Below are 12,966 nucleotides of genomic sequence, written 5' to 3' on the forward strand. Positions count from 1 at the left end.
TGAACCAGGAGCTAGATGTCAATGTCAAAGCAGTCCTTCCCCCCTCTTTCCCCTTCCTCTTCTTAGCTTTTGTTTCCCTGCAAGCCCAGCTCCAAAACTCTGAAATTCTCCAAAACATTTCTGAAATGTTTTGGAGCCTTCCGATTTTATTTCAGAGCTGTTTCGGAGCCTTCCGTTTTGATTTCAGATTCAGTGTTTTGGACGCTGAAACAGCCCCAAATGACTCCAAAACAAAACGGCTGCTGAAATTTCACTCAGCCCTACTCAGAAGTATTTCTTTTGGATGTAGGTGGTTCGGTTTGTGGGGGAGTGTGGGGATGTGTGTGTGGGGGACTATGAAGTACGTGGAGGGGGAGAGGGCTGTGCATGGGGGTATGTGGGTGCATGTGTGTAGCAGAGTGGGGCAGAGTGCATGTGTGGGGGGAGGAGGGTGTGTCTGGGTGTGGTGTTATGTGGGATGTGTGATCGTATGTGGGGGAGGGCATCGTTGTGGGGTTTGCAGGGGAGTCTTTGTTGGTATGATGGGGTATACATGGGGGACCCTTCTTGACCCATAACAGCCTGGAGCCCACGCACTGTGGCTCCTCCCTGACACCGCTAAGAGCATGCAGCCCTAGCCCGCCCCATGCCTGCTCCGGATTCACCCCCCTGTCACAGTGGATAAGCTGGAACCTGGGCACGGTCATGACCCAGCTTGCCCTGTCCCTGCTCCACACCACCCACCTATGGCACATCCTGATGCCCACTTGGCATGCAGTAGGGCTGGGGAGGCTTCGTGGCTGGACTCCCTTTCTAGGCAGCCCAGGTGGTAGCGGTTCCTTCCAAATGCCACTGCCGCTGGCCCCAGACCCACAGTACCAGTAGGGATTTGTGCTGCACGGCTCCAACCCCATGCACCCTGTGCCTGCTCCAGGCTCACCCACCCAGGCTTAAGTGGCAACGTGGGACAGAAACTGTAGTCATTTTAGTTGTTTCAAGTAGAGAGGAGATTCAAATCCAGATTTCCTATACCCTGAATGAGAGATTCAACTACTAGGTTGTTGCATTAAAGGGGCCCTCACTACTGTGGCTGCCTTTTCTGGCCAGGTGTTGTACAAAACCTCTCTGTTCTCAAAGCACTCTTACTGGATTTACAGGGGGCACATGCCCTCTCACTAGATGTAGTTTTTTGTCAGCAGGGATCTGGGTTTTCCATTTCCCACGGAAAAACAGAGAAAACCATGGATTTTCCCTTCTAGAAGAGAAATCCACGGATTTTTCCCTTTTGCAAAGAGCTCTGTAGGCTGGGAGAGTTCCAGCCTACAAGAGCTGTTTGCAAAAGGGGTGGGAAACCCTCAACCCTGCCTGGAGGGGAAGGGTGGGCCACCCAACTCTTGCACTTAGAGACTGCTTCAGGCTCACTCTTCTTGCTGGAGGTAAGTGGGGCTTGGGGGTTTCAGGACAAGGCTGGAAGGGGAAGCTGGATGGAGGCTGAGGGAGTGGGGAGGTTTGCAGTCAGCTGGGCACTCCACCCTGGAGGGGGTTTGCAGCCTCCTCACTCGCGGCCGGAGTGGTTGGCTGGCTGCAAACTGGAGTGCCTGTCCAGCTGCAAACCTCCCTGCTCCCTCAGCCCCCAGCCAGCTTGGGTACTCTCCAGCCAGGCACTCTGGCTAGGAGAGGGTTTGTAGCCTCACTCCTGGCTAGAATGCTTGGCCTGCTGCAAACCCCCACTGCTCCTGGCCAGCTTTAACCCACCCCCTCCAAGCCGGAGTGCTTGGCCAGGGGGTGTCCAAACTGGCTGAGGGAGCAGGGAGGTTTCCAGCTGGTTGGGCACTTCGGCTGGGAAACTGGGATCCGTGCCAATAAGGTACAGGCTTCACTCGGATGCTTTGGTTTATAGCACTAGTAATATCTGAGTGGGTTTTAGGCACTAGGCATCTTATTTTGGGCGCATTTATTTGCTGGAGTTATAGGAGGCAGGGGGTTTGAGTTATCTAAATCTTGAATTTGGAACTAGATCCTAAGGTATTTAGGTCGTCTTTGTTACTAGCAAAGCAATGAAGGGCTGCTTATCTTGATTGATCAATATAGGTGTCGGTTACTTCCATACTAGAATTTTTGTTTGCTTTCTGCACTTGTTGTATGTCAACTATAAAAATTTATGTGGGATTTTAGAGCTAATGAAATATGTCTGAATTTAGAGGACAAGAAACTCAAGTTTTGTAGGTATAAAAATGAAAAATGTACCTTTTTCTGCCAAAGGCTAAGAAGTGAACGGGTTTTTGTTTTCCTCCCTCTGTAATTAATCTTGTTTTGTTTATTGTAAGTCAGGCTAAGTGGCCTGGGGGCCATTGGCTCCATGCCCTCCCCACTGTTGCATTGTGCACCTGAGTACTGAAGGCAAAGAAAAAAGCGTACTGGCGGTAGAAGCAGGGGGCAGGGACAAAGGAGGAGTACTCCTCCCTGACCTGAGCTTGTAGGGATTTGGTGAGGAAGGCTAAAGCAGCACTGGAGCTTAGATTAGCGTCTGGGATTAAGGATAACAAAAAGTCCTTTTTCAAGTATGTAGGTAGCAAGAAGTAGTCTCGGGGTAACATTGGACCCCTACGGGACAGGGCAGGGCAGTTGGTGATGGACGTGCGAGAGAAGGCAGAAGTCTTCAGCAAGTTCTTTGCCTCTGTGTTCCTGTCTGCTGACAATGGGGTGCTCTTGGGTGATAGCGTAGAGAGGCCCGGGAAGGAGGCGAGTCCCCCAACTGTTAGTTCGGACCTAGTTAAGGACTACCTGGAGGGCTTAGATGTTTCCAAGTCAGCAGGCCCGGATGACCTTCATTCGTGTGTGCTGAGGGTATTGGCTGGTGTCATTGCGGAGCCATTGACATGGCTGTTTGAGGACTCCTGGTGCTCGGGCCAAGTCCCTGAGGACTGGGAAAGGGCCAATGTGGTCCTTATTTTCAAGAAGGGGAGGAAGGAAGAGCCTGGCAACTACAGGCCAGTCAGCCTCACTTCTATCCTGGGGAAGGTCTTTGAAAATATTATCGGGGGCCACGTTTGTGAGAGCCCTGCAGGGGAAGTGGTGTTGAGGGGTAACCAACATGGGTTCATGCAAGGCTGATCCTGCCTGACTAACCTTGTCTCTTTTTGTGACCAGCTAACAAAGAGCTTAGATGTGAAGGAGGAAGTCGATGTCATCATCTTGGACTTCCAGAAGGCCTTCAACACAGTGTCCCACCCAATTGTGGTGGGCAAGCTGAGGGACTGCGGCATTGATGAATGCACAGTTACATGGGTGGCAAACTGGCTCCAGGGGCGCACCCAGAGAGTGGTGGTGGACGGGTTGATGTTGACCTGGGAGGCTGTGGGCAGTGGAGTCCGCCAGGGCTCGGTCCTTGGGCTGGTGCTGTTCAACATATTCATTAGTGACCTGGACAAGGGTGTGGAGAGCACCCTGTTCAAGTTTGCTGATGACACCAAACTGTGGGGTAAAGTGAATCCACCAGCAGGCAGGGACCGCATCCAGGCAGACCTGGATAGGTTAGAGAAATGGGCAGATCTGAACAGGATGCGGTTCAACAAGGACAAGTGCAGAGTGCTGCACCTGGGGAGAGGGAACCAGCATTATGGTTATAGGTAGGGGCTGACCCCTTGGCAGAACAGAGGCAGAGAGGGATCTTGGAGTCAGGATTGACTCCAGGATGAATATGAGTCCCCAGTGCGATTGAAGCAATAGGCAGAGCCAACCGCACCCTGTCATACATCAACAGGGGTGTCACTAACAGGTCCAGAGAGGTCTTGCTCCCGCTCTATGCGGCGCTGGTCAGGCCACAGCTGGAGTCCTGTGTCTAGTTCTGGGCGCCGCACTTCAAGAGGGACGTGGAGAACCTGCAGAGGGTCCAGAGGTTGGGGGCCTCCGTGGCCAGCCCTGTGAGGAGAGGCTGAGGGACCTGAATCCCTTCAATCTCCGCAAGAGGAGCCTGAGGGGGGATCTTGTGGCTGCCTACAACCTTATCAGGGGCCAGCAGCAGGGATTCGGGAAAAGGCTGTTCACCAGGGCCCCCCTTGGAGTCACCAGGAACAATGGCCACAAGCTGAGGGAGGATAGGTTTAGGTTAGATATTAGGAAGAACTACTTCACTGTAAGGGTGGCCAGAGCCTGGAATAGGCTTCCCAGAGAGGCAGTGCTCTCACCTTCCCTGGAAATCTTCAGGAAGAGGCTGGATAGGCACCTGGCTGGGGTCTTATGACCCCTCCCACCGCCAGTGCTTCTTCCTGCCCATGGGAGGGGGTCGGACTAGATGATCTGTCTAGGTCCCTTCCCACTCATTGATTCTATGATTCTATTCCCATTGCAGCACTGCACGCACCTCCCCTGCTGCTGCTCCGTGCACCTCCCCACTGTACTACAGGCCCAGGTGCCCTGAGTCCCCTTTAGCTTCCCTGCTGCACCATGCCACTCGGGCATCCTGGGCTGTGAGGTTCTCTGCCACTGCCAACTGTGCCGTGATGTATGGCCTTGCTCCTAGGGCAGGGGCAAGACAGGGAAGCTGGAGAGAGGGGGAGCTTAGAGACCCTGGCTGCTGCTGCAGCTGGAGCAGTGTGGGGAACAGCAGCCAGGTAGGAGCCTGGGGGCTACAATTTAGCCCCTGGGGGCCACAATTTAGCCCCTGGGGGCCACCAGTCGGACAGCCCTGTTGTAGGTGGTAGTCCTGCAGGCAGATGAGCCATCTCCTTTGGTTGTCTTCAAGGTTCTGTTTTATCACCCTTGTATTCAGTGTGTTCGAGGCCACTAAGGTAGATGTTTTGGGGTGCAGTGCCATCATATTGATTCTGAGTTCAGGTTCTCATCAGAACTAGACAACCTGGTAGATCCTTTGACTAAACAAGACTGGGACTTAAGTGAACAAGCTGGTTGAGTGTTTATCCAGATGAAGCAACCAGTACACTTGGTTAAAGAAACAATCTGAATGGGAATTGATTTCTGCCCCTTTAAGTTGAAGAGGGTGGGGTGTCTTCCACTAATTTGTTTCCAAAGTATGGGCAGTTTGGATCTAAATATGCTTCCAAATGTTCAACATCAGTAGTTTTTCCCCCCAATACTTGCGTGTTGTGGACAGTGACAAAATTTATTTTGTGGTCAGGTCTTTGATTATTCCAATCAGGTTTGATTTTAATGATTCTTGCAAATAAGGTTTCACTTCATATACAGGAGAATTCAGCTTCCTGAAGTGATAGCATACTTGAGCTACTTGCACTGACCTGCCTCACTTTGTAGTGCAGTTTAAAGCACCGTTGGGAATCATGGATACCTACAGTTCTGGGAGGGGAGGACTTTGCTGTTTGGTGTCACACTGATAGTTGGATAACTAAGGTGGATGAGATATGCACAACTGTAGTTATTCCTGATGATGTCATTTGAGTGAGTGCAGTTAATTTTAATGGGTAAAGATAAAGAAATTATTTTTAATTTTATATAGGGGGCAAACTTGTAGTAGGAGTCAGCATCTTAATGACTCTAAGGTTCCATGGCTTTTGTGGGTTTTCCTTTTCAAAAGCATTTTGGTATCTCTGTTTAGACTGATGAGCTTTTGGAAGTGGTAAAGCAGTGTGCATAGCCACCTGACTTGTCTTGGTTTTTCAAAAGGACTCTCTCACAGAGAGCGGAAAAATCTTTAACATATTGAAATAAAATACAGATGATCTTAATGCCAGAAGGAAAAAAAAACTGGCAATCTCCTCTCACTTCCCCAAGAGTCTTATGAGGCTAGCTATCTACATTTAATTTAAACCAAAATATAAAAACAGTCTCAAACAACTCTTATTCAGCCTCTGCTGGAAAATGCGTTGCTAAAGAGCATGGCCAGCAAGTGCTTCATTCAGTAACTGTTGTAAGGAAACCCTGCAGTGGAAGGTACCTGTTAGCTGCGCTTCTGCTGAAAAAGTTCTTTAGAACAAAGTGTGTAACAATTAAAAAAAAAAAATAAAAAATCCTGAACTGGCAATCTTCTGCATTGATGGGGCTTTTTTAAGCATAATCTTAATATGGTATATAAAATACTTGTATTTTTAATGTTAACATGCATGAACTATTGTTTTCTCCACCTCTTCATGTAGGTTTGTCTGTGCTGGAAATCTGCTTAATTATAGCTATGAAACACCTAACTGATGTTTATGAAGGAGAACCCTTTAACTTTCAGATGGTCTATAACGGTGAGTGTGTGGGGGTGTTTGTTTGGGTTTTTTAAATAAAATTGCAACAATCAGTTGTCTTTAACAATAAACATTTTTTTTTATTTGGAACAGAATTTCAGAAGTTTGTACAAAGGAAGGCACACTCTGTGTACAACTTTGAGAAACCTGTTGTCATGAAGGTAAAGTCTCTTTGTAACCTGTTTCTTGTAAACTATTCTATATTGCAATTCAAGGTAAGCATTCAACTGTGTGTACTAGCACATCATCTGTTCTTTTGATACTTAGCAGCCTCACACAACCCAAATACAAAACAAGCGAATGTTACCAAATGAATGAAAAGATCCAAAAGTTGTAATGACCAAACTTTTGCTATTCTTACTTTTTTGGTCCCTGTAGTCATTTACATTGCATAGTACTGTACTGCCCTCTGCTGGATGTAATGGGTACTTGTCACCTAATAATATATGCGCTCTTATATAATATTATCTTATATAAAATAATAAACACACATATGTTGTATGTGTGCCATTTTTTCCATATAAAAGATTAAATGTATTGGGTTAACAGTTTCATACTATCATAGAAAGTTAGGGCTGGAAGGGACCTCAGGAGGCAATTTATTGAAATGAAAGTAGTAGTCTTAAAATTAGCAGTACCTAAGTGCAATCCCTGTTGCTGATTTTTTTTTTTTTTTTTTTTTTTTTTTTTTTTAAATTAAGGAATTATTTTGGTATTGCCTGAATTCAAGAATAATTGTTTCTATAGAAAAGTGAAGGAATTAAATGTCAGGTTTGTAACAATAATAAGACTACTTAAATATCTACATATCACCTAGAAACTTGCCTTTTTTAGGAAGTAAGACTTTTTGTCCCAAGAATTACTTGTATCTGATGTGCAGGATCAGTATTGGGTTTAAGAATGAATGTGTACATCACAGACTCTTAAGGTCACAAGTTGTGGTCCTGTTGAAGGTTGAAATATTCTTCCTTCTGGTGCTAATCTATGTCCAACTATTGGTATCCAGACTTCTTACACCTTTAGGAATTCAAATCAGTTTTATCAAGCATTTTGCAGCATGAACTGTGCTTCTGCCCCTGTAGACCATTGTTTCCTTTCTGCCTTATAGTAGCAGGTTCCAGACTTTCCCATTGCAGAATGAAACAGAATTAAGAAGAGGGGGTCTTAGCTGAACCCCACAACAATCAGTTGTGCTGCCAGCATATCCCTTTTTGGCCTCCTGGCTGGACTAGTGCTCTTTTGGCTTTTTATCCTCTCAGCCAGTTCCTGGTCCCTTTGCTCATCTTTACATAATGTAGCAAAATGGATTAGTTCAAAGCATATCCAGACAGTACTGTGCTGACTTTTGAATTCCATGAGGGGTCAAACTGATTGCAAGTATGGACACACTTAAACCAGTCCACTGAGAAGCAGCCATAAATAAACTCAAGCTTATGACAACATTCCTTGGAAAAAAAAAAAGAAGTTTTTCAGTCAGTACAAATTTTCCAGTTTCAAAGGGATAAAAAAGTCCACTTTTTATATATGAAATATCAGTGTTTCTGTCCATGATAGACCATGAGGGAAAATTTTAGAATTGCATGTGGTTTTTTATCCTTTCATCTTTTAAATCTGTCTTTGTAGTCTCTGGCTACTATGGAACCCAGCTGTCTGGGATAGGAAGAAAACAGAATAAATAAGTCAAACTTCTAAGATGCATACCGTGTAAGTGAGGGGATGAACAGCAGAAAATTCTCTCATCAAATCAATTTTTATTTGGATGGCCTGCACCTTTCTTGCTCTTGTGTAGAAAGGAAATAAAACCATCCCTACATGCATGTCCTAAATGCTTATTCTGGATTATAACTGTATTAACTTTCAATTGCAGTAACTAGCTGGTAATTGTAACAAGGCAGAGAATGCAGAATTAAATTTAAGCTAACCAGCTATATCAGCAGGAAGGCCACTTGCAAATCAAGGGAAGTGATTTTTCAGCACAGATGAGGCCTCCCTTAGTATACCGTGTCCAGTTTGGAGAGAGCAATGCAGAGTGATAAAAATGGTCATGGCCTGGGAAGCAAGATTTATGAGGAAAGGCTGAAAGAGCTAGATTTATTTAGGCTAGAGAAGAGAAGACTGAGGGGAATTCAAGAATGGCAATTACAGAGAGGATGGAGATAGACTTTTCTCTGTGGCTCTAGGGGATACAACTATGAGCAGTGTCTTGAAGCTGCAGCAAAGGTAATTTAGGCTGGAGATTAGGAGGAACTTTTGGCTAGGGGTGGTCAAGCACTGGGACAGGCTACCTGGAGTTATGGAATCTCTATTCCTGGAAACTTTCAAGAGCAGGTTGGAGAGTTGGGGACAATCCTGCTTTGAGCAGGGGGCTGAATTAGATGACCCTTGTGAGGTCACTTCCATGATCCTATGAACATTTAAGGCCCTGCTACATGTTCAAATTAAAGCTAGATAGAAACCAACTGTAGAGTTGTTACACATTTTCAAACGCCAACTTTATAGGTCTTTTTAAAGCTAGATAATCATTTTTGTGTGTGATAATTACTTTGCACTTGTGACTGGTCTAAATTTATTGCAGTTAATTGTGTAGTATATGTAGCAAGGGCCTTAATGATCTAAAGGTGCAAAAGGGTAGAATTTGTGCTCGCCTTTAATATAGGCATTAATAAAATGTAATGAGACAATGGCCCTTAAACTTCTGGTATCTTGTCATTCATCTTACTAAATAAGGTACATCATACTCTGGCTGGTGGTGATGGTCTTTAGCTTTGTCTTATCTCTACTTTTTCATAACGTAAAATTAACAGCATCAAAGGTCAAGTACCATGCCCCTGCTACATATGTGTGACTAAATGGTTAATCATGCATTAAATTTAAACCAGCCACAAATGCAAAAGAGACTGGCCACAAGTGCAAAGTAATTATCACACCATAAAAGTGACTCTGCAGCTATAAAGTTAGTGCTTGAACATGTGTAACAACTTTAGAGCTGGTTTCCATCCAACTTTAATTTGAATGTGTAGCATGGCTCCCAGAGACAGACAGCTTATGTCTTTTGAAAAGCATTCCAACTTTGCCTCAAAGTTGAACAGAAATCACCAGTAAATTCCTAACTCCACAAGTTTCGTAATTTGTTCTTTAGACTGAATGAGGTGTTCAAGTTAGAGCTGGTTTTTTAATCTGTGAAAATTCCATAAGAAGGTCTGACAGTTGAGTTAAACTCTATGCATCTTGCTCATCTTATGAAAAAGTACTTTTGATTTAATAGGTCTTTTGGTAGGTTTTCTTTTTCAAAAGCATCTTGGTATCTAAAGGCTTGCTCCCTCTGGTTAGATTTATGAACTTTTGGAAGTGGTAAAACAGTGTACATAACTTCCTGACCTGTCCTGGTTTTGCTTTCTCCCCCCATATTAATAAGTAATACGCTTGAGAGATATGAACACCTCTCTCCATTGTGAGTGAGGTGACCAATTAAAAAATTTACGCTATACTTCAGACTTTGACATTGGGAATAAAACTATATATGGACTTTTCAAAATGGACAATGTGGTTTGGAACATGTTGACTTTCCTTGTATTCTCACTTTGTACATCTTGGGTTTTTTTGTGTTTAGGCTTTTGAACATTTACTACAACTAGAGTTAATAAAACCACTAGAAGGACCATCTGTGCGTGCCCAGCGAGAATACCTACTGATGAAACTCTTGTTGGACAATAATCAAATCATGGATGCTTTGCAGGTGTACCCAAACTGCCCAACTGATGTTAAACAGTGGGCAACATCATCACTGAGTTGGCTGTGAACTTTCTGAAGCTTAATAAATTCAAGTTCTCAATGTTCTGTATACTTGACTCTGAGGTTCATGGAAACTTATTTTCACACTTGCTGTCTCAAAAACACTACATTATTTCCTCTAGAATGTCAAGTCAATATGACAAATCACTTTCAGAAGTTAAAAGTAGTTGGGTTGTTATGCCATGCTAAACAGTTCAGAAAAAAACAAACTCTGAAGGCCTCTAGTTAGATTGACCAGAAATAAATGTTGAGTTCAGATGCTAGACGGTAGTTGCATTCTGTAATTTTAGATTTGAGAGAGGCTGGAGCTGAGCCAAGTTAGCATTAAAAAAAATCTAACATAAAGGTAAAGTGTAGTTCAAAAAATATACCCTAGATAACCTTGCTTCCATGGCTAAGAGTTTGTATTTTTGCTATTGCTATATTTGTGTTCCAAAAAAAAAAAAAAAGGACAGTTTGATAAGGATCCCAGGTAATGGAGGGGCTAAGAAAGAATGGGTTTTCTTTTTCTTTCCAGCTGACAACTGAAAGTATCTTGACTAAACTGAACTAAAGAGTAAAGTCCCCTCAGACCATAGCCCTTTTCCCTAATTTGAATTACACCCAGAAAATAGCTGTGCTGCATTTCACTTCTAATGCCTCCTGAAATGGCAGTATTTTTTGTGTGGTTCTTTAATTTTGGAAAGACTGTCGAGTTGAACCTGTGTGAAAGTGAAAGCTTTTTAAAGTTGGTACTGTTGCACATGGCACAACTTGGAATCAGCATGAGTTGCAAGGGTTTGCAGAGTATGTATACTGCAAGCTGAGGACAGAAGTCAGTTATACTGGTATAAGACCTTCCAACTGGTACTGGTGTGTATTTCTGTCAAACGTTACAGCAGTTAAGCTCACTTCTAAGACTAAGTGAAATAGGGTTAGATCTACAATGGTTTCACTCCACTTGATGTGTACCATTATAGAAGCAAACATCAGAACCCCTTATAGCATGTCTGCCCATACTTACAGATGGGAGATGCACAAGCCAAAACTTCAGAAAAGAATCTCTTCATTTGTCCATTCAAGTAACAGCCAACTGCTCTCCACCCTCCAACCAACATGGCTCTTCCAGATTTTAAGTATTGCTAGTGAAAAGACACCTATTTATAGTCACATCTATGTACAGTGTGAGGAAGAAAGTAGAATATAGTCTGGTCAAATGAAGAGAACAGAGTCCTTCTGTAGCAGGTTTATTAAATTTTAAGGCTGGCATGCTATAAATAAACCAGGCCTTTAAATTACAAATCAATATATGGAAGACTTCTTCAGTATCAGATTACTGATCATCTCTTAAAGCCACTTGAAAATAATGTTTTCAGAGGTACATGAAGCAAAATGACCTAGCAGTATTTATGATGCATTCATCATATTAGCATGCTTCTGGACTTTAATTTTCTAGGCAGAGGACATCTTCAGATGAGAAACAATGCAGGAAGAATACCTATCTGCCTTTTTCCTTTTTTTTCAATGTTGTAATATATTTGCATGCCTTTTGTTCCTTATTGAAGCATCATTGCTACTCTTAAGGAAATGCTAAAATTATGATAGATTTTTGTCTTGGAACATGGATCGATTAGCAGTCTTTTGCTGTTGAAAGTAGAGCTGTTGTTCAGCCTTCAAAAGAAAAGCCAGTTTGGCCTGTGGAACGTTTGCTGTTCCTAGATGGAGGGTCACCGCAGTGAGCAATCCATTCAGAGAAAGGTTTGGGAAAGAGCCTGAAGCTCGTAATACTGCCAAGCAATCTTTGCCTTTGATTTCCTGTGTTTTTTTTGTTTTAACAAATGAAATGTTAACGGAATAAGGGAGCAGTTACTTATAAAAGATCCAGTTTAGGAGGTGGACTAGTAATAATACCTGACTACTTCTCTCTCATTCCATCTCAACGATAACTTTGGACTGAAGGTACTAGGGTACAGGCACATGGCCAAATTTCCCACAAAGTAAGGGAGGGCAGAATATCAGGTACTCAACAGCAACTAGCACTGTGCCTATCAGTATAGGCTTGATCTGACGGTAAGCTACAGTGGTTTCAAGAGGTCAAGAATAGGCAGTTACTGTGAAGTAGCTGACAATGTACAGCTCTGCCTCTAATTACCTCAGAGTAACTTATTCATCTGCCTGTGTCTATAAAAATGTAAGGCTGGAAGACACCCCCAAGAGGTTATGTGGGCCATGTCTGACAGTCTATAATGACCAGTGACACTGGTTTTGTAAGCTGTCTGCATAACATTTCAGTGCTTAAATACATTTTTTCCCCAACAGGTGTTACAGCTGCTTGTACTGCAAATTAAGATAATTCCTTTCTTATCCTACTCCCAGTAACACGGAAACCAATTCACCCTCACCCTCTTTAGATTTGAAATACCTGTGTGCTGTCTCTCAGCCTTCTCTCATTCCTGTTCTCTGGACTCCTAGCCTACCTCTTTCCCAAATTGTAGCTCCTGAACATTAAACCTGAGAAGGCACTCCCAAAGCCTTGTTATTGCTGAACAGTGGTGTCTTGCACACATCCTCAGGGCTTCAATCAAATCTTGTTCTTGGATGACTCTGGCAAGTCTCAGTCTAACTGGCACTTGGAGGAGGCAGCCCTGTAAACTCTTAGCTTCCTTTGGGTTTCCTAAGAAGAGCGTGATCTTGAGGATCTTGTGCATTTGTTTTTGTGGATTGCCCAAAGAGCACATAGAGCTCTGGGTCACCCCAAGGTGAGTCTAGAATTTCTTGCAAACCCCAAACATTTGCTGCCTTTTGCAACAGCGTCAGGTTGACTCACTGTGCCATTTGACTAGTATTGGGACTGAGCTAGTTGGTCGCAACTTTCACTGAATTTCACTCTATGCAGTACTTCTTGCTCTTTATTAATTTTGCCTGGTTGACTCCAAAAAGTTCTCTACCTTAACATTTTGAATTCTATTCCTATCCTCCAAAGTGCATACACTATCATCTTCAAATTGTT

General features: G+C 43.6%; 1 protein-coding gene across 4 annotated transcripts in view; it reads left to right on the forward strand.

The window, feature by feature from the left end:
* The window catches only part of ORC4 (origin recognition complex subunit 4), a 64,629-nt gene extending 54,596 nt beyond the window's left edge, over positions 1-10,033 (forward strand). For 3 of the 4 annotated variants that reach the window (XM_090045810.1, XM_090045809.1, XM_090045812.1), the window contains 3 exons: positions 6,090-6,185; positions 6,279-6,346; positions 9,796-10,033. In XM_090045810.1, coding sequence (XP_089901936.1) covers positions 6,090-6,185; positions 6,279-6,346; positions 9,796-9,984 — 353 coding nt within the window. In that variant the 3' untranslated portion in view covers positions 9,985-10,033. The other variant, XM_090045811.1, reaches the window with a different exon arrangement.
* Positions 10,034-12,966: the final 2,933 nt, after the last annotated feature.

This window comes from Crocodylus siamensis, chromosome 4, assembly GCF_052110815.1.
Source record: "Crocodylus siamensis isolate JL-2025a chromosome 4, ASM5211081v1, whole genome shotgun sequence".
Lineage (NCBI taxonomy): Eukaryota > Metazoa > Chordata > Crocodylia > Crocodylidae > Crocodylus > Crocodylus siamensis.